We start from the raw sequence: 27,869 nt of genomic DNA on the forward strand, positions 1-27,869 counted from the left end.
TACAGTTTAGTTAATTTTATGGCTGTAGCTGGATAACTTCCAAGTATAGTGCAAAACAAGGTCTGAGCCAAACATAAATGAAGGTGATTAGAGACCGAAAAGAAGCAGTGCCTTTACAGACGATAAAGAAGATAACAGTGACGCACGCAAATTCTATTATATGACAGTGGCATGGGAATTCGCAGTTACTTCCGTATGTCTGGCATGAGCCATACAAAGCGTTATATGAGAGAGAAAAGGTTGAGGAAGAACAAGATCGCATTAATACATCAAGCTTCATTGGTAGCCATGTTGTAGAAAACAGGCTAAAATACACACAAAGTACTTAGAGTGATTTTTGAGGTGTTAAAATAGGTCAGGAAATATAGAGTGAAAAAATATTTTTTAGTTCTAGGGTGGAGTTTTCCTTCAAATATCTGTTTTCTAATCCTAAAACTGTGACCTAGCAGTTATTTCCGTATTTAAAACTTCTTCTGCTTGTTATGCTAACCCCATCCTCTCTGACAAGGATGGAAGTGCTTTTGATAGATTTAGAAAGTTTATTCTTTTGCTACTTTAACTTTTAAAATTTTGAATTTCCAGACTTGCATGTTAAAATTGCTGTAGTCTTTTTTTGAAAGTAAGGAAGTTAACTGTTAACCTTCCCTCTTCACAGGATAAAAAACAAATTAATTCCTTAATTGTATCCATTTCTCAATTAACCAAATACTCTTATGATTCTGCTGATACTGTTTCCACAGCTCCTACTACATGGTCAGTTATGCAAAGCATAACTTCTCATAACTGACCATGTAGCTCCTTTTGTTCTAGTATGCTTATTCTGCAGTCTGGGTTACACCCTTCTGTCCATACTGCCAAGAGGACCCTCTGGAGCCATTTCTACCTTGCCACACAGAACATCTTGAGCATATCTGCCATGATCTTATCTGACCCTGCTGCTTTAGCTTACCTTACTGCTGTTCTTATTTCTTATATGGTGGGCTTCCTTTCCTCTTTCATTTTAGACTGTGACTGGAGTAGTACAGCTTCTGTGGGGCATTCTCCATTCAGAAGTACCCCCTTCTGTTTGCTTTTGATTTCCTGCGGACTAGAGAGCAAGTTGTTGCTGGCCTCCCTTATGAAGGGTGTTTAATGATCTCTCTGTCTTTCTTTTTTTGGCAACCTTAGAGTTTCTTTGTGTCATATGCTAAGTCCCATTACAGAAGCTGGTAAGAGTAACTATGATTCTTTGTTCTTTGCAACTACTCTAATAGCCTAGTCCATCTTTTCTATTTCTTACTTTCCCTACACTCCTCCTTTTATTTAATGATTTCCTGGACTTTTGCATTCCATAGGTTCATAGGTAAGTACTAGGCTATCTGCCTGAGGGCATCTAGAAGCCTAGCCAGAATGTGTTGGCTTTCATTGCCCCCCTTTGATTAGTTCCCTGTGCCTCTGTCCAACAGAGCCACTGCAGTGATCCCCGGGGTACATTTTCTGTTTCCCATCCACTCGTCAAGGTTTCTTTTGAAGAGTGTTAGTGAGGGGCTCTGCCTAATGTAGATTGGAATCCTGTTCCAAAGCATGGGGAGTCTCTGGGACAGGAATCAATCCCTCCAGCATGTCCTATTTATCGTTGTGGTGAGGTTTAGATCCCTAGAGAGTGTGGCTCTTGGGGATTTTTTTTTTTAGGTGGAACATGTCCATCAATTCTGGGTTGGACATGGCCTTGTATGTCAGGCAGAGAATTCCACCACTAGCTTTCCTTTTGTACCTCATTTCCATAACTGGCTTGGGCTGTTCTGTAGTCTTCACATATAATGTTTTGAGGAGCTGCCATTATTCCTCAACTCCACGTATTTCCTGTTCTTGAGGTGCTAGAGCCCTGAGTATTTCCTTGAGCTTCTGTGCTTTCTCACCAGTCCACTTCCAGGTGTTTAGCCTAATCTCTCTTGCCCTTAGAGCCTTCTCTGACCACTGCTTGCAACTGATTATGAATCAGTGCTTCTGAGCAATCTGCCCACAGCCTAGGATGCTGTATGAGAAGACCCTCTAATTCTAATAGTATTTGCAACTAGTGTTTGCTTGCTTGTATCCTTGACAAGCTTGGATGCTGTGGCCCTGGTGTTCACGGCAGTCCCTTTCCAGACAATCTTTCCTTCTTCCAGAGTGGGAGCTGGGCCTTGTTAGTTTGGTGTTCGTTGATACTCTGCCTTTTAGCTGGGTTTTTGCAGCTTTCTGGATCTTTCCATCCAGACTGTTACTGTTTAAAAGTCAACCCAATCGTGAGACCCACTGTGGAGGATTGTCAAAATTATCTGTAATAGATTTTCTTCTTACTTTGTCTGTTAATCTTTGAAACAGACTCTCGTGATGGGAATAACCTTCCTCCATTCCCTCTGGAGGTGGGCAGCTCTTCCATCTGATCTTGTAGGTTCCTGGGTTCATAGTTTTGGTTATTGTGATCCCTATAAGTTAAGCAAGTGTATATATTTAGACTTCACCTGTTACTGAGGTGAGTACTTAACTCTTTATTATTGTCATTGATTTGCAAGAAGGTGCTTGGTTTTGGCAAGGAGGTGAATTGGCAGGTACAAAGTTGAGCGCTTATGTGATGTCTTTAGTTGCAACACTGAAACGGAGCCACTGCCCCCAAGCATGTTGTCTTCTGAAAATAAAAAGAAAATATGTTGCAGGTGTTTGATAGGATAAATCAACCACACATCACCTGATATGTTAAGAATGTAACCAGTACATAATGGAAATGACTGTAATGTGCTGTTAATATAAATTGAATGAAAATTAAGCTCATTAACACCATTTCTTGTGTGTTTTTCCAGGAATTCCAGGATCTTTGGTCCCGGCTTGGGCTTGTTATTGATGGTGGTCCTATTGGAGATGTAATGAGCCCTGTATGTCGGTTGGGGTCAACGGTTGTCAACCTGTCGACTCCTGGGAAGTATAACATTATAAGGCAAGGATGGTAAGTGCTTGTGCATTTCTGGTGTTTTTCTTATGGAACTGGAACAGAACTTCAGTAAGGAGTGGTGACTAAATCATTTGAACTGTTAGCCATCTTTTCATTGGGACTACCGTGAAACTTCAAGTTATACCCGTGACTGAGTACAGAGTCAGTAACTCTAAATGGTTCTGTTGACCCTGTCTGACTTCAATTTTCATTACACTTATCATATTTGTTGTTTAATATCACTGAAATAATGTTTACACATGTTGTTGTAGAAGCATGATGTATTGTAGGTTTCCCACAAAATTATTTTCAAAAGGCACAAAGTAATTTAATCATATCTGAAGGTGGCACTAAAACTATCTCTGCCTTTAATGAGTAAGTCTTCTTAACTTGGCAGTAAGTTGTTTCAGTGGATAGGGGTTCAGGTTCACAGCTCCAGGGTTAAATCCTGACCTACTGATTATTAGCTGTGTGGAGTTTGCATGTTTTTCTCTGTCCCAAAATGTGCTGACTGATTGGTTGTACCAAATTGTCCATGCATATGCACACACACACACACACACACACACACACACACACACACACACACACACACACACACACACACACACACACACACACACACACACACACCAAGATTTTGATGTCTAAAACTTCAAAACAGTTGTATGTTTCTGTGTTTAAAGTATTGGAATCAGAATGAGGAGACTAATGGGGGTTATGAAAATGTAATTGAATAAGATGTCTTGTAAGACCAGAGTTAGAAAAATAATAAATTAAGATGTGACATAACAAGAGTGCAGGGATAACTGTACTGCTGTGGCAGTTAATGTCAAAGTAGAACAACATATACAGATGTGATTTGTCCATTAGGCATTCACTTTCTAACACAAGTTTGTAGACGGCCATTACAGAAATTATGGAACAAATGTAGACGCTAGACAAAAAATAGTGTTTTAGGAGAAGAGTGTTACTTAAGAATAAAGAAATAAAAGTTTTAAGTATTACATTTGCTAGTCCTAGAAAACCGTGATGGTAAGCATTAGAATAAACAAAGGTCCTGTAATGTTAGTAGGTACTAGAACAAAGAAGGGTCCTGTAAGGTTAATTATAATATATGCTCAAACTGTCACAGGAGGAACAGCAGACGTGTGCGTCTAAGTATTACTGAAGTAGTACGAGGCAGTTTTTCATGTGTAACCATGAAGAAAGATGGGAAAGGATACACAGTATAAAAAGTGTAAGAAGTTGATTAAAAATAAATTTAGGAATAGATAAGAAGTAGAACAGAGGAAGATTAAAGATCGGCATTGATTGAGAAATGAAAAGGAAATGGCAGGGTTTTACTGACCACAGTGGCAGTAGGGACTATTTTTCTGGTAAATATACCGAGGATGAAATAAAGAAAATGTAGTAAAAGCTGAGGGGTAAATGTGTAAAGACAAAGGAAATGAACAACAAACTTGAAAGCTGTGGGATTATCATGTAGTTTCATAGGTACTTACTAGGTTGTTGAACTGTGCCAATCCTTATAAGCCTAGCTAGGCATTCAAGAAGTTTTTAGTCCTTGGAGTTTAAGAATGAATAACACGGGTCCCTTGGATCTTAAGTCATTACATCCAAATGACACCTCCAAGTGCATCTCCAGTTAAGTCCTTCTGACGCCTCTAGGCGTCAAATATTGTTTGTTCATATTTTCATCAATCCAAAACCATGCTATGTACAAGGTTTTAAAAGATTTCATCCTAAAGCTTACACAGTGGCAAACTCAAATGCATTAATATTTAACCTCTGTCTTGTTGTTTTTTATGATATAATTGTCATATTTTTCTAAATGTCTCAAAAACCAAGTAACACAGACAGAACACCTTAGCCTCATATGAAAGCTGTCAGCTAAATTAATAAAATGCTGCTGACAGTGTGTGTGTAACTTGAGTGGTTGCTGAGATATTGAGTTGTTTACAAAATATTACAAATGTAATAGTTACTGTGTTAACTATGACTTATACAATTCAATTTAAGGCATAAAACCTAAAGAATATTACCACTGTAAAAATAGTATGTGCTGAAGAGTTTATGGTTCCAGAGATATGAACATTTGTTTGAAATGTGAGGACATAATTTGATTGTGTCAAAAGGCTTCCACCCATTTGGAAGTTGCATTGCAAACTTACTGAGCTCCAGTGGAGTGAATGGGTTAAGTACAAATAACCCAAAGCCAGACAGCCATTTAAATGTTACCCCAATCCATGAGAGACAGAGGTGCCAAACTAAGATTGTACTTGCAGGTTCCCATCCATTTGTCTACATTGCCCTTGAATAGAGTAAGAGACATATTCAGCTTTATGTTTACCCTGGAGATCACTTCAGTAGCTCTGCTGGACAGAGGCACAGGGAACTAATCTAAGGGGGAGGCTAAAGCCAACACATTCTGGCTAGGCTTATAAATGCCTTCGGGCAGATAGGTTCATAGGTAGGTACTAGGCTATGTGGAGAGGAAGAAAATTCCAGGGCAACAGCATTCCATGTAATATTTGTCTATTCTTCCAAAGTGTTCTGTTTATGTTGCAGAAGAGATTAAGATCTCTTGCACTGTTGTTTATATGCTACCTTTGGATATGTAGATGTGCAGTAAGTTTGAAAGGATGTGGTTGGTTGAGTCTCTCTAAATGAGGCAAAGATCGTCTTTCACCAGTCTGTAAGATACTGAGAAGAGGAACCAGGGCTATGACATGTTCAGTGTGACTTTTGTGATTTAGGCCCTTGATTTTCTTGCTGAGAAGGCATTGTGGTCATTTGGGTTGCGTCAAGTGTTTGGGATAAGTACATACTGAAGGGGGCATTATACTCCATTATCAGCCTAATAAGTGTGCAGGACAGTGAAATGATCATATCCATTGACTTGAATACCATACCTTTACTAGTAAGCTACATAATGAAAAAGATCTTTGTTACAGTAGTGGATTCAGGATGATTAAAGGCTCTTTGCCTACATAGGTTCCCAGATCCATAACTACTGAATCAGTTTTCAGGGGGTGGTGTCGATGTAATATTTACAGGGGATGGTATGCTTGCTGAAAGAGATAGTATTGTATATTTTTTGGTACTTGTGTTTAGGCCATGTTTTTTACACCAGCTATTTGTTCGAGAGTGGCTCTCTTGGAGGCCTATAGTGTCCTAGAGTTTATGGTGGCATCAAATTTACAGTCCTCTGCAAACTTTGTCAGCCATAAACTTTTAACAGTAGCTTTGACCTCACAAAAGTAAATGTGAAAGAGGAGTGACCCAAGGACAGAACAGGGTGTGCATCACTAGTGACAGGTCTTTTGGTGGAGGTAGGTTCTTTGCTTTGTAAACTAAAGGAAACTCCAGGCTGCCATAGTGTCTGTGCAACTACCTTTAATAAAGAACTGTTCTTTATTAAAGGTAGTTGCTCTGATGCTGTGGCAGCCTGGAGTTTCCTTTGCTTTGTATCCTATGTTTGTTTTACTCTGTGCTCTTACTCAGTAGTTGAGATTTTGGTTTTAGGTTCTAAAGTTTGCTTCCCAGTGAGTTATGTAGGAATTTACATTTAGATGGGTGAGTGTAGCAACTATATCTAAATGTAGGATGGTACCAAATGCCTTTGTGAGGTCTAAATGAACATTAGAAGTATAAATAATAAGGTTCCCCACCTGCATGCCCTCTTTACATGTTCACTCTTTAGAATGGCTAAGACCAACAATACAAGACAACGAAGTAATACCACCCAGTTACAATATATTACAACATGACCACAAAGTTAGGAAGGGTGGGGGGATGCTGTCCTATATAAGTCTGGCCTACAGGTGACCACACAAACCTCTCAACCGCCCCAAGTCAGTAATGCTGAAATACTTGTTACTATGATACAAATCAATAAATGTAAATGCGTATATATCATCTGTGTCTATATACATCCAGGTAACAACATTAACATCCTTATACTGGTTGTCAACTAACTACCCCCAAGAAACTATAATCCTTGGCGACTTTAACATCGATTGAAACAGCTGTTCTTCTGAACACCCTACTATCCCTGTTGACCTACATGGGTTTACTCAGACCATTACCTCCCCCACCAGGATTAACAAACTCACCAACAAAGAAAGTACCTTAGACTGGATTCTCATTAACAGTCATCCCCAAATATACAAGATGGGGACCCTCCCTGACATTATAAGTGACCTCTTTCTTACCTTTATAATTAGGCATAAGGCTGACATTGTTAACCAACCCACTTATAAGACAGTGAGGAACAAAAAAAACTTCAACACTAATAACTTCCAAAATGAACTAAGTTTATGTGAATGGTCAGTCCTAAACCACCTGCCCCTGGAGGAAGTAGTAACACACTTTAATACTACATTCTTAACCATCCTAAACTACCATGCACCAACATGTTCAATTAGAACTAAAACAAAAAATGCTCCATGGCTCACAGAAGAAACCAGACAAAATCCTATCGGGAATAAGGTATGGGCCAAGTGGCATACCACAAAAAACCCTGCAGATCAAATTAAATAGAGACAACTAAGGAATGACACAAAAAAATCCATTCTGTCAGATGAAAAAAAACTATTAATACCAACTACAGCAAACCCACCAAAACAAACCTCAAAAGTTATGGGCAGGTATCAATAAACTACTTCACCCAGGAGAATCCACCATTCTGACCCCCTCAGGCACTAACCACAGTAGTCCAGAAGAAGTTGCCAATACCTTTAACAATTTCTTTACTGAAACCATCCAATCTCTAGCCAACCAGCTATCCCCTAATGGCTCAAGTCCTATTGCTTTTATACCCTGATCTCAACCCTCTTTTCACCTTCAACCTGTTCCCCACATCCCTTGTTTGAACCCTTGTTGAGAAACTTAAATCAACCACCCTGTCTGCTGATCTCTTACTGGCAGAATATCTGCAAAAAGCTGCAGATGCCATAGCCTATCCCATCTCCATCCTGATTAATAGAACCATAACCGAAGGTTCCATCCCCACTATCTGGAAGATGTCTCATATTATCCCTCTGCATAAAGGTGGTAACTCTAGTGAATTATCAATTTATAGACCCATTGCCATATTATCACCTCTGGCTAAAATCATGGAGAAATGTATACATAGACAACTGCTGAGCTATCTTATCCAAAACAATGTATTCGTCAACTCTCAACGTGATTTTAGACCATTTCATAACACCACCTCTGCTCTCCTGTCTTTTTCTGATGCCATTAACAAAAATCACAATAATGACATTCTTTCCTCAGCCCTGTTTATTGATCTCTCTAAAGTCTTTGACATGGTAAACCATCAACTACTCATAAACATACTTGGATTTTTTTTGCTAGGTAATCTGGCTATACAATGGTTCCAATATTACCTAAATGATAGACAACAGGCTGTCCTTTGGCAAACCAAGATATCAAGCAGTCTACCTATTACCCTTGGTGTTCCACAAGCTTCCATATTAGGACCTCTCCTATTTTCAATCTTTATAAATGACCTGCAGTCAGTCATTCTGCATGCTACCTGCATTCAATATGCAGACGATTCCACTTTAATTTGCTCAGCTACTTCCCCCTCTGATCTACAGACCCTAACCCAAAAAGTGTTCAACATAGTTGAAAATTGGTTCCTTAACAGTCGACTCATATTGAATCCTAAACAACAAAATTACTACTATCCTCTCCTTACCCGTAGGTCCTCCCCGCTTACCTTTACTGTTTCAAACAATGGCACCATCATATCACCTGATCCCTCCACCAAACTATTAGGGGTATTGATTGATAACCTGAAATTTGATCTACATATTAACCATGCTATAAATACAGTCAATAAAAAACTTCTCACTATACAGGATTAAGCCATTCCTTCCACCTCTAGCTAGGACTGTTATTGCCCATACCCACTTCCTTCTACCCTCCTTTATGCCTCCCCCATATTTACAAACTTGAGTAAAAACGACCCTAACAAACTGGCAAGTTCCTATAATAACATTGCTAAATTTACCACAGGAGCCGTATACAGATAATAACTTGAGCCAGTTAGGATGGTTAGAATTGCCCAACCAACTACAATACAATCAAATTATAATTGCACATAAAATACTCTACCATCCTGAAAACACTCCCATACTTGAGAACCTTATCACCCCATACAACAACCTTAAGACCCTACGTTCATCCAACAGGCTTCTAGTCCAATTAGCTAAAACCAGTAACACAGCCGGTGACTCCCTGTTCTCTAACTCAATTGGCAAAACCTGGAACATATACTGCCTACTGATCTTACTTTGATTTCCTCCATAACCCTATTCAAAAATAACCTTAAACAGTACTTAAAAACACACTGGCTATGTCCCTGTACTTACCCTGACTAACTCTCTCCTATATCCCTAGGTTCAAGATACTTTATGCTGTACTATGTTGAACGTTTCTGATAGGCCATGAACTGTGTATTTTTTAAAATGTCAGACATTGTACATGTCAGTCTTGTATATTTTCTAATGAATTTAATAGTTGTATCTTACATATATAAATGTAATGTATAGTCTATGTCTATTGTTGGAGCTTTTCTCCCCGGGCCTTTGCTGAAAATGGGCATATATCCAGTTGGACTAGCCCAGTCAACAAATGTAAAATAAAAAATAAAATAAAAATGTGTGGTGTGTACAGATTTTTTTTCCCTCATCCATTGCTTCATTTTCATTCATGAAGAAGTCGACTGGGTTAAGTTGGCAGGATGTACCAGTGATAATACCAAACTGGCTTGGGTGTTGGTTGCATATGTCCTTATTTATCAATTCTATAAAGACTCTTTCCATAGCCCTATAGATGTTGATCAGACCTGTGGGTCTATAATTACCTGCCCCATCTTTTTGTAGGAAGATGAGTGTTTTCCATTCATCTAGCAAAAAGATTATTTGGAGACTAATATTAAGTAGCCTCTGTAAGGGGGTTGATGTGTCCTCTTTCAGGCTGGCCAGAAGGCACCCTGGTATAGTATATGGTCCCACAGAAGCTGTGTTCTTGGCCTTAGTGCTTTGAAGACTTGTTCTGTGTATTGTTTCTTAAGTTTGCAACATAAAGAAGGCTTTCTGGTTATATTTTGCCTGGGTGGCTATTTCTATCTCCTGTCTAGCTGTGATTGATTTGATTAGGGTCTGGAGTTCCCTCTTAACTTTAAAAAGAGAATTTTTGGCATCTAGAAAGTTAGTTTATTTTTATGTGCAAAGAGCATTTTTTCTTTTATTGTAGATGCTGTTTAAATTTTCTTCCAGCATAGTGATTTATTTTTAAATTTGTCTTTGTAGTAACTTTGGAGGGGGCAGATGCATTTATACAGTTTATTACATGTGTGTATTATTTGGCTGTAAAGGGATCATCAGCTTTGAAGGGGTATTGAATTTAACCAAGTCATTGCTCAGTTTAGAAGATTAACTATCGTACATTCTCTGACTATTGGAGAATGTATCCAGTTTCAGTGTTCTAGTAATTTGAACTGATTTGTAGTCTGATTTGACTGTGGAGGAAGTTGTAACTGATAGAGAACAGAGCTGTCCTATATTAGTGAGAACCAAGTCCAGGATTGTGTTGCCCTTAGTTTGAATGGTCCAGCAATTTTATATTTTTGAATTCCAGAAATCTCTGGCATAGATGTCGAGGGATATTCAAGTCACCCAGTTAATGGAGAGGTACTTCCCCTAGGAGAATGGTGTTTGGTTGAATACATAGGAATGTCATATTAATCAAGTGGTAATTATTAGCCAAGGGGGGGACATAGAGGAGGTCCTATAATTGGCTGTGATGTGATGGAGTTTTGTTAATGGTAAATTGGGCATTGAGGAATTTCAGGTTGTTATCCTGTCTAATGGTTGTTATCCTATCTAACGAGTCTGGAGGTAAACATTTGTTTTGCACTGGTGGCTTGCTCTCAGTGGGTAATCATGAGAGCTTTTTACAAAACATGAACAGAATGGCGGGTAATTTTTGAAGAAAAATACAAAAGGGAGTATGTAAATATCTAAGAGATAGAAGGGTAGGAAGTTAAGGCAATTTGGATAAAGAATACAGTGTACTACCATAAACTGTTTAAGAAAAGAAAGAGCTATTTGGGAAAAGTTAAGAAAAGTGAAGGATATGCTGTCAGGACAAATATTTTTATGTAAAAGGTGAAAAGGCAGAGGTTTTGCCTTTCTTAGGCAAAAAATATACGGTATAGTAAGGTCATAATGGTAAAAAAGGGAAGATGAAAGAGGAAAATTTAAGCACGAGCGAAACCAAATAATGGAAGTGTTAACTAGTATGTTGAAGAAATGTTTTTATGGAGAAGGTAGGAGGATATGATGGAGTGTAAAAGAACAAGTGAAGAAAAACCCACAGGAATCTAGAAAGAAGATTCATTAGGTGATTTAGGGTGTGGGGAAATCCAAAATGAAGACAAACTGGCCACAAAATCAACACGTAGGCAAGCAGAATGGATCCAAACACAGCTCTTACGTAAACCGGCACAAGGCAGCAGGATAAATCCAAACACAGCTTTATTCCAAAAAGAAACTGGATTAGCACTTTCATTCTAATATTTTAAAACTTCATCAATTAAAATAGCCTTTCTTAGCTAAAGCGTTGTATACAAAGATCAAACACCCAGTAAACAGTCACACGACAGCTGAGCCTCTCTGAAAGCTTAAATTTAAAGGGACAAGTTCTTTAAAGCACAGCCTTATAACAAATGTATTTTCTAAAAACATTTGGTAACAACATTATAAATCTAGATGCACACACCCCATCCAAAGACATAAAAAATATTGATGAAATAGGTTGGCAAAATGCTGTGATAGCTGCTATAGCAGAAGGGTTAAGTTAGCCACAGTTTATTGCAAGTCATTTAAATCTCCCTCAATGAACAGAGGCTGAGATACAGCTGTCCACCTGCAACCATGTGAGAAACAAACTAGGAAGCCAAAATCCAAAATGAAGACAAACTGGCCACAAAACCAGCACAATGGCAGCAGAACTGATCCAGTTTTCTATTAATTCATATATATTCAAAGTAGAAAGAAACTTTAATTGTGATACCACAGGTGTGGTTTATGTTTATGCCGCTGTTTGCCCAAGGTGTCCTGGGTTATACATAGGCAAAACTGAAAAGAAATTGGAAGGAAAGGGTGTATGAACACCTTTATGACATCAAGAAAAATGAAGAAACTAGTGCACTTTCAAAACGTGCAAGAATTCCCCAGACACCAGTTTAAGGTCAGTATACTTGAAAAAGTGACCCCAAGGTTGGGGAGTGTTGATCCCTATTACTTGAAAAAAGGGAGCTTTATTGACATCTCCATTTTAATGCTGGAATTTTACCAGGTTTAAATGACCAAACCTCAGTTGCCTGCTAACTAAAACTAAAAAAGCATTATGTAGTTAATTTTCCTTTCACATCTATTTATATTTTTTCATATTTTTATTAATATTTTTTATGTTTTTAGATGTGTTTACTATGTATGTGCACATATAGGTTTATAATGCTATTACAATCCATATATTTTCATAAAATGCATTTATTTATAAGGCTGTGTTTTAAAGAACCTGTCCCTTTAAATTTAAACTTTAAGACGGGTTCAGATGTCCTATGACTGTTTGTGTGTTTGAACTTTGTATATAAAGCTTTGGCTAAGTAAAGCTGTTTTACCTGATTGTTATAAACTATTAGAAAGAATGTGCTAATCCAGTTTATTTTTGGAATAAAGCTGTGTTTGGATTTATCCTGCTGCCTTGCAGTGGTTTACAAAAGAGCTGTGCTTGGATCAGTTCTGCTGCATTTGTGTTGGTTTTGTGACTGATTCAGGTATGTATTGAAAGAGATTATTGAAAATGGTTCTCCAGTTGTGAATAAAATGAGGGATGTATGCTACAAAGGCATGCAAGAAAATGAAAATACGTATTTTTATAGAGGTACTAAATAAATGGTTGCAAGAATGGATAAAGGAAGAAATATGTCCATATTTAATAAGATGCATTTGGAAAAAAAATGAAGGGGGGTTGAAGACTGGTTGCACTTCATAATGTTGTTTGTAAAATGTGAATGCAAATTACATAGAAAATTAATGGAATAATGAGAAAGTTAATGTGTACTGGCATGCACAGTGGATATAAAAAGTGTACACACCCCTGTTAAAATGTCAGGCTTTTGTGGTATAAAAAATGAGACCACAATAAATAATTTCAAATCTTTTCCCACCTTTAATGCGACCTATTACCTGTACAATTCGATTGAAAAACAAACAAATCTGTTAATGGAAAAAATAAAAAAAAAGTACAATAAGCTGGTTGCATAAGTGTGCACACCCTTAAACTAATACTTTGTTGAAGCACCTTTTTATTTAATTACAGCATTCAGTCTTCTTGGGTACACACCTACCCTCAATTAAAGAGACTCTGATTAACCCCAAGTAAAGTTCAGCTGTCATAGTAGGATTTTCTTGACATTTACTCAGTTGCTTGCCACAGCAAAACCCATGGTTCACAGAGAGCTTGCAAAGCATCAAAGGGATATCATTTTTTAAAAGGTATCAGTCAAGAGGAGGGTACAAAAAAATTTCCACAGCATTGGATATACCATGGAACACCGTGAATGCGGTCATCAGAAATTGGAGAAAATATGGGACAACAGTGACATTGCAAAGAACTGGTCGTCCCTCCAAAATTGATGAAAAGACAAGATGAAAACTGGTCAGGGAGACTGCCAAGAAACCTACAGCAACACTGAAGGAGCTGCAGGAATTTCTGGTAAGTACTGGTCTGGACTATGGGGTAGGGTTGCAAGATTGAAGACTTTTCTTGCACAAAAAACATCCAGGCCCAGCTAAAATTTGCAAAACAATACAGCAAGTCTCCCAAAGCATATAGGAAAATGTGTTATGATCTGATGAGACCAAGGTTGGACTTTTTGGCCACAATTCCAAAAGGTACGTTTGGCGCAAAACAACACTTCGCATCACCAAAGGAACACCATCCCCACGGAAAAGCATGGTGGGGGCAGTATCATGCTTTGGGGTTGCTTTTCTTGAGCTGAGGCTTTAGTCAAGGTGGAGGGAATTATGAACAGTTTCAAATACCAGTCACTTTTGGCCCAAAACCTGCAGGCGTCTGCTAGAAAGCTGAAGATAAAGAGGAATTTTACCTTTCAGCATGACAATGACCTCAAGCATACATCCAAATTAACAAAAGAATGGCTTCTTCAGAAGGAAATTAAAGTTTTGGAATGGCCCAGCTATGTCCGAGACCTAAATCCAATAGAAAGTCTGTGGGGTGACCCAAAGAGGGCTGTGCACAAGAGATGCCCTCACAGTCTGACAGATTTGGAGCACTTTTGCAAGAAAGAGTGGGTAAGTATTGCCAAATCAAGATAGATGTGCCTTGCTGATAGACTCCTACCCAAGAAGGCTGAGTGCTGTAATTAAATCAAAAGGTGCTTCAGCAAAGTATTAGTTTAAGGGTGTGCACACTTATGCAACCAGCTTATTGTATGTTTATTTTTGATATTTTTTCCCATAACAGATTTGTTTTTCAGTTGAACTGTACAGGTTATAGGTCATATTAAAGGTGGGAAAAGTTTTGAAATGATTTATTGTGGTCTCATTTTTTATATCACAAAAACCTGGCATTTTAACAGGGGTGTATACACTTTTTATATCCACTGTATAGAGTAAATGAAAGAGATGAAAGATGTACCAAGTGAATGGAGAACAACTATAGTCGTTCCCCTGCACAAGGGAGGTCCTTCCACAGATGGACAGTTACAGACCCATGAACCTGACCAACATCAAATGCAAAGGCATGGAAAGACATGCCTGGAATTAGTCAGTTTGGACATCAGAACCTCCAAACACTAGACCCATCTCAGTGTGGATTCATCAAAGGCAGGTCATGCTTATTCAACTTTGTGGATTTTTTTTAAAAGGTCACCAAAGCAGTGGATGAAGGTGAAACGTTACACACCGCATATCTTGGCCTGGTCAAAGCTTTTTCTCCACTCACACATAGTATAAAAGGTTCACTATGGTATGGTCAAAAGTGATCAGGTCGAACAGTTGCAACATCATAAAATAAAAATTAATTTGGAAACAGTGGAAGACCAGAATGTTGAAAATAATAAACACAAAAATGTGTGTACAACATTTTTGACTTTCCCCTCTTGGAGCCGTGCTACTCAGCTTACCTCTACTATTTTGCAGGGAGGCTATCCCCCCTGCACCCCCCACCCCCCCTGCACATTAAATATGCCAACTCCAAGATCACACTACAGTGAGGAAACAGGCTACTTCCCTGTTCCTCACTGAAGCGTGTCCTCCCTCCACAGTCTCAGCACGTCGCTTGCCAAAAGATTGAGTGCACCATACAACTAGACTAAATGTGGTCGACCACTTTTGGTTTGATTTCCTGCTCCTTGGAAACCGTGATTTTGGACATCGACCGTTCGACTTGCTGCCTTTCGTGCAAGTCATAGTAAAATGTATAAAAAAATAAACTGGGAATAAACCCTTATGTTGCCTGTTGGACTGCCATCTGGTTCACAGATAAAATGAAAATAATCAAAACAGGGTAAGTTACCTCCACAAAGAGACCAGTCACCAGTGGAGTCCCCAAGTTTCTTTGCTGGAACCTTTCCTGTTTGGCATCTACTTTTCTGAAATAAAATTCAATAGCAAAAGGCTCTGGCTGACTAAGTTTGCACGTGACTGTGAACTAGGAGCAGTCAGTGAATTCCCAAATGACTTGGCCATCCTGCAGGAAGGTTTGACTCAAAATCATGGTCTGCAACTAAATGCCAAAATGCATTATTGTATTCTTTTGGAAGTCCTCAATCTATATAAATTGTTTACTGGGGTAGTGCACTGACTAGTATTGACCAATTTCAGACTCCGCCTGGGTGAAATACTAAACATTTCACAAACAGAAATGTAAGCAATAACAGAATAGTTCAGACTACTTACATGGAAACAACTGTGTATATACTTTCCAGTAAACAAGAACAATGCAATGTGCAATCAAGCAGAGTGTAATGTACAATATAAACTAAAGTGAGTCAATCTTCAGTGAATCTTGAGAGAGGAAAAGAGACTCTGAAAGGAGACAGGGTAGGTGATATGTCCTGTATTGAAACAAGAGCATTTGGCTTGGATGGACAAGTGCTTTTTGAGTTGAATTCTGAGTATGGAATAAGTGTTGATTTCCTTAATGTCAATGAGGAGATCTCGCCAAAGACTATAAATGCCTGAGAGGAGAAAACACGTGTAATGCTGTGGAGTTTGGTTCTCTGGGTAATGAGAGTTGGTGTGGCTTGTGAGTAGTGTCTCACATTGTATGTGTTTTTTTTTTTCATGAAGTCTAGCTGCAAAGAAAGTAAATATGTGGAGTTGGAGTAGTTTGTAGAGTTGAGATCCTAAAATTAGTTAAGATCTTTGTTTTTTTGAGTAGCCATTTGGCTTTTTGTAGGATAGTACTGTGATGCTGACAGAGAGGTGAGTTTGTAATGAATTGGCAGATGCCATTGGAGATGGTCTGGAGTGTGGTAGTTTATTTTCTTGGAGACCAAAGCAAAGTTTGGGAGCCCATATTCAAGTTGAGAATGGAGAACTCCTTTGCCAGTAGCTGGTCGGGATAGAAAAGGCGAGCTCTCTTTGCCCCAGAAGAGGAGGGAGCTTATTTTGACTCTCACCCTTGTCTGTGTGGAAATTAAAGTTTAGTGACTGATCAAGCCATATAGTCTTGGGTGTTTGAAGATGGGGATTGTCTCTGTAGAATGGTTGTGCAGGCCAAAGATAGATTCAGGTGCTTGGCGACTTTTCTACCCCAGGCAACTACCGCATTAACAGCATACACCTAAGAGTTGACTCAGTTGTTTGGGATTTGGGAACTTGTGTTGACAGTGACCTTTTTGGCCAACATGTGTCTATTGTTGTAAGAAAGCCCTTCTGTATTACAGAGTGTATATAAAAGGAATTTTGTCTACATCTAGGAATGTAATTCCCCCCCTTTACTTAGACCTCATTAGGCCAATCATTGACTACAATACCTCCTTTGGGAATTAATCTGTCTAGGCACATGCAACAACTGGAACATCCACAGAGATACCTTACTAAAAGGATACAAGGCCTATACTACATGTCTTACATAGACCAACTCTGTGCCCTGTCACTGTACTGTGCCTCCTACAGACTGCTAAGAGGTGGCTTGTGCCTGCGATACATGGCATCCTCTGACCCATTTCAGATAGATTTACTGCACATCATCAAGTCCAGTGGCATCAGAAATCTGTCTAGGACTCTAAACCTCTTCTACAGTATCAGCAGAATGGTTTGGAGGGACATGTATACATTGTAGAGGATACTGCTGTTCTGGTACAGACTCCCCATCCACTTAAGACAGAGTTCATCCCTTTTCATATTAAAGCACCACTTCGATCTCTGGATGGGAGGCAGAAAATTTACCCCAGGATTGTCTTCTGTACTGTGGAGGCAGCTCCTAAATACTTTATCCATGCATGGGTCCCCTCAAATTATGAATGGTATGAGTCCAGCTATTCCCATTAGAGGTAATATATAATTCTTAAGGTGACGATAGAGAATTCTATGATGCAGGGTTTAATTGGTGAGAGCTTTTTTGCGTAATGGGTAGCACAGGTAGCAAGATGGCACTACCAGAAGTGGATTTCATGGAATACTTGGTGTCCTGTCCCTGTTGTATGATTTTGAGTCAGGGAGAGGAGTGTAAAATGTGAGTAAGTTGTATCTATGCATCTGCTTGATCAGAACTTAAATTTCCAGCTATGCATTGAAAAAAAAAACAAAGTAAATGTTTTACTCTTCTGGGCATGGAAAATCTTACATTTGTTATGCCTTTATTGCACAACTGCAGCTGATTAAAGGTATTGTACAGTCATGACTTGAGTATGGGCTGTCTTTAATTACTTTATCCTCAAACAAAAACAACTACAACTCATCTAAGTTCATAAACCTAGCCTTTAATACTGAACACCATTTCACAATTGTACACAAATTAAAATGTTCAGTAAAACAATGTGCAGATCATCTTCTTTTGGACTCACTGCTGTTTAAACATGAAACTGGCAAGCTGCATTGGCAATGAGGGATAAAGCCCTTCTGAAATTGGCAAGCTGCATTGACAGAGAGGGATAAAACCCTGTCTTTGACCCAGATGACCTGGATTTAATTAGCTGATGTGAACTCCTATAAAAATTGACTGGGAGAGATGAGAAATGCATGACACCCCAGAAAGGAGGCTATGGCTGGTTAGCATTTAGGGCTGGATAACCATGCCTGCACCAAAGGTACATCTTTTATTTCCAGGAGGCACTTGTTTTTTAGCATACATACTCCCTCTGCATGCATTTTCGGAAGTCATAATTGAGACACAGACAGGGATATTAGAGAGAGACTCCCCCCTTCAGAATAACATCCTACATCCACAGCAGACTTGTTACCCCAGTGAGGAAACGTGAGCCTTTAAGCTCATCCGGACCATGGAATGAACGAGCTGTAGAGTGGTAGATCTCTTGCCAGTCTCCAATAACAGAAGTGCTGCCTTTCACATCATTGGGAAAGAAGTACTAGGGCAGTTGGATGTGACTGAGGGGATTTGATGATGGTCAGGACGTTGATGTAAATTAAAAAAAAAATACTGAAATTGACTCTCCAAGTAAACTAACAAGAAGAAACTTTGATATTGTTCAGATAAAGCACTCTGACTTCAAAGTCCCAAACAAAACTACACTGTAGCAATTACTTCTGTAGCAATTACTTCTCTGTCTTATGCTCAAAACTGGGACTCTCTCCCTTTTGTTTTAAAAAGTTTAACTTTCTGTGCAGTTTCATACCAACTGCAGAGAGTATATCTTCAAAGAAGCCTAGTTCAAATGCTTAAATTCAAACATCATCACTTAACATGTTGATTCCAGTTCAAGGTTACTGTCAATGTTTTTCGTGTTTCACTGTTGCAGTCATCACATTTGGGTTATCCGCTTGCAGTAGCCCTCAGTCGGCCTGATTATCAAAGTCTTGGGTCCTGTGTCGGTTGCTGTCTCGTCTTCCGTGACTTCAGGTAGTCAGGGGTATAAAGCATGCAGCTGATACCATTACATCAGTCTTTCTTGCTGTGCGGTGCCTGAAGCAGAAGCAGTTCGCAAGTGTCAGTTGGGCGACTCCTGAAATTTTTGTTTTCGAGTTTCAGAACTGAAGTTTTCAACTAAAGCTAAGTACCCCATTGGGGAAACTTTTTCTTGCTCTAAACTGATGTCAGTAAAAGCTAATAATTGTATTTCTTGTGAAAAGCAAATACCTCTTAAAGATTTTCATTTGTACTGTGTTCCTTACCTAGGCCCTGAGTATGATGTAACTCACTGTCGGTTTTGTGCCTTATTTAATCCACAAACTATTTGTCGTCAGTATATTTCCACTTCTAAATATTTTGGTATTTGGTTCAATTATCCAGGTATGTCTTCGGTAAGCCACCCAACTACCGACGCATCTCCTAAGCTAGTCGCCAGTTCACCGGTACTCAGGCGCTTTCAGAGCCCAATATCCACTACTTCAGATTTGCAGGCCTCTACTGAGACCCATTCGGAGTCCGGTATGCTGCAAGATGCATCAACTGTGGAACCTGCGGATGTCTCTTCCTTGGATGGGTCTGGAGCCGCTGTGCAGGCACCGGCTTCTGAGGGTGTATTCAGGCCTACTGACTTGCATATTAAACCAATGCCATCTTCTTCTTCTAGGCCTAAAACTCGAACCATGCCTACGCCCAGACTGCATGGTCAGGCCTCTATGCCTAAAAAACAAATGATAAGAATGGCTGAAGACCTTATTGCTTTAATCAGATGAAGCCAACCTTCCCCCTCTAAGAGACCTAGGACTGAATTTGCTTATGATACTTCTGACCAGGATTCTGAAATTTCTGTCTCCTCTGATAACCAGGATTTACCCTTATCTACCTATGAGGATTCTGATGCAGAGGACTCTGTTCCCTCTGCTTCTCCCCAGAGGATTTTTCTTTTGGTGAAACCTTGCATACTCTTAGGGAGCATTTTCACTGGAAAGCCAGGATTACTCTGATTCTAAAAAGAGACTTAGAGACTTCTTACTCCTGCCCCAACACAGGCCTTTAGCTATCCCTCCTGTGCTGGACATTGTTGATGATGTTAAAAATTGCTGGATGCTCCCTTAAATCAGAACCGCCTGTTTGGTGTTAAAGCAGAAGTCCTTAAAAAGATGGAGGAAACAGCCAAATCTATGCAAACTGTTAAAGATTTCTTACAAGTGCTGCCTCCTAGATTGGCATTGGCCCTCAAAATATTGGTCCTTTCCTGCCTCTTCCAGGCCATCTCAGTTCAAACCCAGAACCAGCAGAACAACCAGGACAATTAATGATAAAGATGGACAACACCACTGTTGTGGTACATAGGCAGGGGGCTACCCATTCTTACCCCCACTGCAGACTAGCCATGGCTCTGTGGAACACAGCCTTGAGCTACCAAGTGCATCTACAACCTCAATTCCTGCCAGGAAAACTAAATACACTGGCAGACAATCTAAGCAGAAATATCATGGACCCACACGAGTGGAAACTGGAACCAAAGATTTTCAACATGTTGATCAACAAATGGGGATCCCAGATATAGACCGGTTTGCCTCTCCCCAGAACTATCAATTGGACAAATTCTGCACAAGGACTCCCCACAAACAAGCTTGGAAAGTGGATGCTGTGTCCTTCAGCTGGAAAAATCTATCCGTTTATGCCTTTCCTCCTCTGCCTCTCCTCTCCAAAGTACTACTAATGATCAAACAAGACAAACCAAGGATGATGCTTATTGCACCAGCTTCAAACCCTGAACCTGGCAGCTTGGCTAATTACCTAATCTCTCCATTATCATCCCTCAGTAAACAAGCGTTGGATGTCATTTTGGAGGCAAGGAGGCCTAGTACTAGAAAATCTTATGCTGAAAAATGGAAGAGATTCTGTGCCTGGAACCAAACTTGAGGGATGGCCACAGCAGTGCCCAATTTACCTCAGATTCTTTAATACTTAACTGAGATGCTTCACAAGGGTCATAGTTCATAGGTTCATACTAGGCTATCTGCCCTAGGGCATTTATAAGCCTAGCCAGAGTGTGTTTGGCTTTCGCCACCCCTTGGAATGAGTATACTGTGCCCATTTTAAGGTTTAGTTTACTGTACCTCTGTCTAGCAGTGACACAGAAGTGACCCCTAAAAACCTACGATCTCCCATCCACTCGTCAAGATTTCTCTTGAAGAGAGTCAGTGAGGGGCTCTGCCTAACATGGACTGGGATTTTATTCCAGAGTGAAGGGAGCCTCTGGGTTATGAATCTGTCCCTCCAGCATGTCCTATTTATTTCTGTGCTGAGGTTCAAATCTCTCGCTCGCGTAGCTCTGGTGGATTTAGATTTTCTGAGGTGGAGCATGTCCATTAATTCCGGGTTGGACATGGCCTTGTACGTCAGGCATAGATCGCCTCTGAGTAGACGGTTTGCTACTGAGTAGAGCTGGAGTTTCTTTAGCCGGGCAGCATATAGCGTATGTTTGAGTCCCTTGATCCTCTTGGTGAGGTACTTTTGGGGTCTTTCCAATTGCTGCAGGTTTCGGGCAAGGTACATCCCAAATGGTGCATTGTACTCAATTATGGGCCTGATGAGGGAAGAGTAAAGGGGCACAATGACCTCTCCCGATCTAGATGTGAATCCCTTCATGATAAGGTGGGTAATATAGAAGGTCTTTCTAACCACTTTGGCAATGTGAGTGTCAAACGAGAGGTTACTGTCAACTTGGGTCTCTAGGTCCCTAATTTCTTCCGTACTTAATGGATTGCCACCTATGTGGTAATTTGTGAGCACTTTGTTTTTCCCAAAGGGTATAACTATACACTTTTTGGCGTTTAGTTTAAGGCCATGGCTCTGGCACCAGTTATCCGTTTCTATGAGACCCTTTTGAAGGATGCTTGTGTCCGCTGGAGAATCAGTTATGGCGCCCAGTTTGCAGTCATCTGCGAACTTTGTCAGCCACAATCCTCCCATGTTAGCCTGGAGAAAAATAAATACCGAACAAGAGAGGTCCCAGGACCGAGCCCTGTGGGACGCCACTTGTGATTGGTTTAGAGTCTGACAAGGCTCCAGCAGTTCTGACCTTGAGCCAGTTTGCAACCCCATCTTATGACACAGGGGTTTATATTTAAGCTGGAGAGCTGGTCTATGATGCCTATTGTGTCAAAGGCTTTTGCATGGTCAAGGTAGGCTGTGTGAACTACCTTACCCTCGTCAATGGCCTTGGTGACTGTTTCAAAGAAGTCGACTAGGTTCAAGAGGCAGGATCTGCCCTTAAAGGATCCAGTGTCTGTAGGTCCCCAATATCTTTGTTTATGAGTTCCATAATGATCCTCTCCATAGCTTTGCAGACCAGGCTCGTCAAGCTTATGAGAAGCACCTCCTTTGTGGAGTGGGACCACTGTTGCATTCTTTGGGTACATATCCTGTAGTAAGGCTGAGATTAAACAGCTGCCTTATGTGTGGGTTTAGCTCTTATTGGAGTTCATGTACACCGTCTGGTCCCATTGATGCTGTGTTTTTAGCTTTGGAGAGGGCGGCTCTCACCTGGGCATCTGAGATGTCATGGGGGCAACACTCTGCTGGGATAGATATTTGTTCCTTTGGGGGGGGAGGGGGGAGAAAAATTTGCACTGAACCTGTCTGCTAGTTTGTTGGCAATGTCTGTGGGTTCAGTGTATTTTTTTGTCATTTTGGACTAACTCTGAGCATATCTGGGAGTTTCCACTCAGGTTTCTAACATAACTAAAGAAAGCCTTGTGATTATCTTTAGTGTCTTGTGCAATTTTTCTCTCAAAGTTGGCCTTGGATGATTTTATGAGTGATCGTAGTTTTTTGCTAGTACTGATCAGAGATGCCTTCCCTTTTAGGGATTTTGCTCTATCATGTAGTAGCTTCCTCCTTCTGTTGTATAGCATATTAATGGCTGGGGTCCACCAGACAAGGACGCCTGCCTTTGTGGGGGAATGGGTCTTGGTTTTATTTGGGATTGCATGATCAATGCATTCCTGTAGGTGTCCATGGAATGCGTTTATAAAGGATTCAGCAGAGTGGGCTGTGGTTTCCACTGGCCCGGGGGCCTTGAAGGATTCCACTTTGGTCTTAAGTGTGAAGTCAGCTTTTGAGAAGTTCTTCACAGTGGTCTTCTGTGCTGGGGTGGGGGATGTGGATTTCCAGGGAGATTAATTTATGGTCCGATCTTACCAAAGAGGGGTATACTTCAGGTATGGAGCATTGTGTCCCCATGTTTGTGATGATCAGGTCTAATATGTTTTCCCCTCTTGTGGGAGAGGTGACTAGTTGTTCCATAGCATTTGAGTTTATGAATTCTAAGAACCTTTGGGCTAGGGTATTGGGGCTTGAGTAATGCTCCCAGTCTATGTTTGGGTAGTTGAAGTCCCCCAATATGATGGTGTTTGGAGAGACCTTCATATTCTCCAGTGTCTTTAGGAAGGCCTAGTGGGGTTCCTGAGTTTGAGAGGGTGGCCTGTAGCATGCTACAAACTGGAGGGCGGTTTTGCCCACTGTTAGTTGCACATGGATGGTCTCCTGCATTGCCACTAACCTGGAGGTGTGGGTATCCTTGATGAATATGGATACTCCCCCTCCTTTTGTGGTTTGGTCCAAGTTCTGGGGCCGAAAAGCATGATATATGAGGTATAACCTGGTAGTGCTGGGGTGCTCTTTGGAGCCTTTAACCAGGTTTCTGTCACTGCACAGACATCAATGTTCTCCATACTGAGGAGGGCTTCGAGAGCATGCATCTTGAGGTTTAGACTTCTGGCGTTGAGCAGCATTACCCTTAGTTTCTTTTTGCTTGTGTTTTTTAGGGAGGTGGGTTTGTCTTTTTAGCCTTGCCTAAAAAAGGCACTGTGGGGGTGGCAAGAGCCTTTGCCAATATCCGAAAGCCCAGGGGTGACAAGTGCAAGTGGCTTGTCGAGCATGTCATCCCAAGCAGACAAACATTGGATCCCCTTAGAATGACACCAATACTTAAGCCAATTGTTAAAATTGATAATTTTGTCTTTGTACTGTGGCATCATTCTTGGTGAGGGTAAGATGCTGCTCAAGGTCAGCCTGGGCTACATAATCAGAGAGCTCCTCTATGTCTCTCTTCATGTAGTCTAGGGAGGTACGTCTCACGTCATTCACACCAGCATGGACAATGACTGAGTCATATTTGTACCTGCTTTGGAGTGACCTGAGTGCTTGTGTTATGTGGCAGATTCTAGTGCCCGACAGACAGCTTACTGTGACCTTTTCCTTGTTCAGCCTGGTGAGCAGGACTTCAGTGTGTCTGACTATAGAGTCACCTATTACAAGTGCGTCAGGTATGTTGTTTAGCCTTAAGGGATGTGACTATTTGGCACACTGATTTTGTGAATTAAGTGTTGCATGTGTTTTGTTTTGAGGTAGTGGTTGCTTGGATGTCTGCTTTGGAGGTCTCTGTTGCTTTGGTAGATTTTTATTTAGAGCCTCCGTGTATGTTTTTGTTTGTTTGTGTTTGGTTTGCAGTTGTGGTAGGTCTATGTGAGACTGGATTTGTGGTGTGTGTGGTTACCTTCTCCTCCTGACTGGTTATGCCAGTACTGAGTCGAGAGCTCAGCCTCCAGTTTGGCTATATGGTTGCATCTCTCACATATATTTGTATTTGTTGGGAGGAGGAGAGGGTTGTCTGTGTACATGAGGCAGTTGTAACATTGCTTCAAGATTCCCAGATTCACCAGCTGAATTGGAGAGGAAGCCAGCAACTGTCCCTTCTACATGCCATAATAGTATAAGGAGCTGCTATGAAACTGAATCAGAAAGGACCTATAGGGGATAGGGTACTCAAGGGGATTTTAGGAGGATGTAGTGCTGTTTTAGTTAAGTGCTTACCTTATACAAAATGCCTATAGGAGCACGTGCGGGGTTTTTAGATTGAGAATAGAATGCTTAGCTTGAGAGTTAGAGCAGTTCTAAGGGAAAAAATGAAGACCAGACTTTGTGGAGCCGGGAATAGTTTAAACCTGATTAAGCAAATTCGCGCTAAAGTGGGCTTTATAGCAGGGGGTTAGAAAGAGCTAGGAAATGGCCCAAAACAGACAATAAGCTACAGGTTACTGGGCTGGAACCACTCCTTTAAGGACAGATAGGCTGCTCAGAGCTCCCCACTCCCACTGGTGAACAAAGAAGCTTCCTCCTATCCAAACAAGGATATGGGCAACACAGGAACTATGACACAGCCCAGAGATTAGCAAAACCTGAAGATTGGACTATTCTAGTTCAGTAAAGGCGGGAAACAAGGATATTTTTTTGTTTTTTTCTTACAAAGTAGCAGAAAATAGATACAGTAACAACAGTAGATGCTTTAAATCGGCTAGCACACTTGAGTGTGTAGCCTACCAGTTAAATTAAGCAAAAACAAACTTTAAAGTGCAAAAAAGTTCAGGAAAACAAACAATGCAGTAAATCAACTTTGCAGAGCTTATTTAGTTATAGAGACTCGCTTTTCAGCGAGAAAAAGCAGTCAGAAATAAGTAGCCAAAAAAAAAATACTTATAAATCAATGGAAAGTCACTCTTCCACTCGCTGCTGCTTGTAGAACTCTGCAGGACACCACGAGGAGCTGTGCTGAGTCAAATACAAACGCTAAAGCGGGCTTTATAGCAGGGGGTCTTTCCTTTTCCTCCATCAAGATTCACGCCTCGGCCATTTCAGCTCATTACAGCACAGAACCACCTCTCTTTTCTCACCCACTGCTCAAGCAATTCCTCAGAGGGACCAAAAACTTAAGACCATCCAGGAGAGCCCCAACTCCAGCCTGGGACCTTAATTTTGTATTGGAAAAACTCACTTTTCCTCCTTTTGAGCCAGCTGCAACTGCAGAGTTAAAATTCCTTTCTTAGAAAACAACATTCCTTTTAGCAATCACTTCAGCAAGAGGGGCATCTGAATTACAGGCCCTTATGGCAGTGGAGCCTTTCATCATCTTTCATGCGTACACTTTGTCCCTCAGGACCAGTCCCTCTTTCATGCCCAAGGTGGTATCCAGTGTGGCTCTTAATCAGTCCATTCATTTGCCACCCTTCTTTTCTAATCCACAGAACAAAGGGGAACGGATACTGCACTCCTTAGATGTGCACAGACAACTTAGATTTTACTTGGACAGGACTAAACCACAAAGAAATCTGAACTGCTGGTGGCATTTGCTGCAGGGGCAGAGGGGAAGGCTATTTCAAAGCAAACCATTTCTAAATGGATAGGCCATTGCATTCATTTCTGCTATAAGCACCATGGAAAACCTAACCCACAGGGGATTAGACCCCATTCAACCAGGGCTGCATGTACTTCTACAACCTTTCTCAGAGGTGTCCCTACCAGAGACATCCTAGAAGCTGCCACCTGGAGTTCTGTACATACTTTCACCAAGCATTACCATTTGCCAATTTTATCTAAATCCAGAGCTGGCTTTGCCACTGCAGTCTTGCAGGGCCTTATAGCTGCTCCTAATGCTATTTAAATTCCTCCTTCCATCCTTAGCTTTGGGAATCTACTCAAATGTGATGACTGCAACAATGAAAGATGAAGAACATAGTACAGTTGTGTACACTTACCATAAATGTAGATGTTCGAGTGTATTCACTGTTGCAGTCCTGGTTACCCTCCCTCCAGCCCCCTTTCTTCTTTTGGGTATACCTCTATTCTCCTCTACTATACTTAAAAGCTTTTTGGTGTATTTGCATTTTTGTTGGAGGTATAACCTTGTGTGTGTATGTATATATGTGTATATATATATATATATATATGTGTGTATGATTGTGTGTGTGTGTGTATATATATATATATATATATATATAGATATAGATATATTATATATATATATATATATATATATATATATGTATAATTTAATTGCTTCCCATTAAGGGGGCACCTGACATCTGGGGCAAGAAAAACTGATGTAATGGCGTTGGCTGTATGCTTTATACCTCTGACTACCTGACGTCACGAAAGATGAGACAGCAACCGACACAGGACCCAAGACTTTGATAATCAGGCTGACTGAGGGCTACTACAAGCAGATAACCCAAATGTGATGACTGCAACAGTGAATACACTCAACATCTACATTTATGGTAAGTGTACACAACTGTACTGTCTTTATATTGTGGAAACCATAGTGTTTGTCTCATGAAAATAAATTTAGAAGTTAAAGTCCAATGCAGATATTTAAATTAACTGTTTATTCTATGACTAACTCTGTTATATTAGCATTGAACATAGCTATTGGCTCACTGCCTGTAGTGCTTTCTGCTTGAAAAGTTTCCATATTTAAGATTGTGTTTCTGGGCCTAGTTGTTAGAGGCTGTGTTCGCAGCTTATTTTCCAGGCCATCTTAGTTGGCAAAAACCATCCCCCACTACAGTTAGTGTAGTGTTTGTGGTCATTGCTGGTTGGGGTTGCCAGGTCTATGGCTTGGAGAAAGCACCTCATTGGTTCTTTTGAGCATTTTTTAAAGTTGTTTCAGGTTTCAACTTTCTGTTACTTAAGAAGTTAACTTGAGAGTTTTCTGCCATTCCACACAGATTTATCGGAGAAGGAGCACTGACTAAAACTCTGATATGTGATATATAACAGTAAGTAGACTGTTTTTTTTTTTTTGTTTGTTTTTTTGCTTATTTTTACTAGTTATTTGTTCTAGATATTTGTAGCACTTGGATTGCCTGCTGCATACTTTATTAGTGTATTTTATAGCTATTGGCTCACTGCCTGTAGTGTTTTCTGCCTGAAG

At 40.3% G+C, this 27,869-nt stretch overlaps 1 protein-coding gene across 1 annotated transcript in view; it reads left to right on the plus strand.

The window, feature by feature from the left end:
- YRDC (yrdC N6-threonylcarbamoyltransferase domain containing) overlaps positions 1-27,869 on the plus strand; it is a 462,643-nt gene that overhangs the window by 358,134 nt on the left and 76,640 nt on the right. The window contains exon 5 of the mRNA XM_044083593.1: positions 2,820-2,962. Within this exon, the coding sequence (XP_043939528.1) occupies positions 2,820-2,962 (143 nt within the window). The remainder of the gene's footprint in view (positions 1-2,819; positions 2,963-27,869) is intronic.

Source organism: Protopterus annectens, chromosome 1.part1, assembly GCF_019279795.1.
Source record: "Protopterus annectens isolate FY-2018-M chromosome 1.part1, PAN1.0, whole genome shotgun sequence".
Classification (NCBI taxonomy): Eukaryota; Metazoa; Chordata; order Ceratodontiformes; family Protopteridae; genus Protopterus; species Protopterus annectens.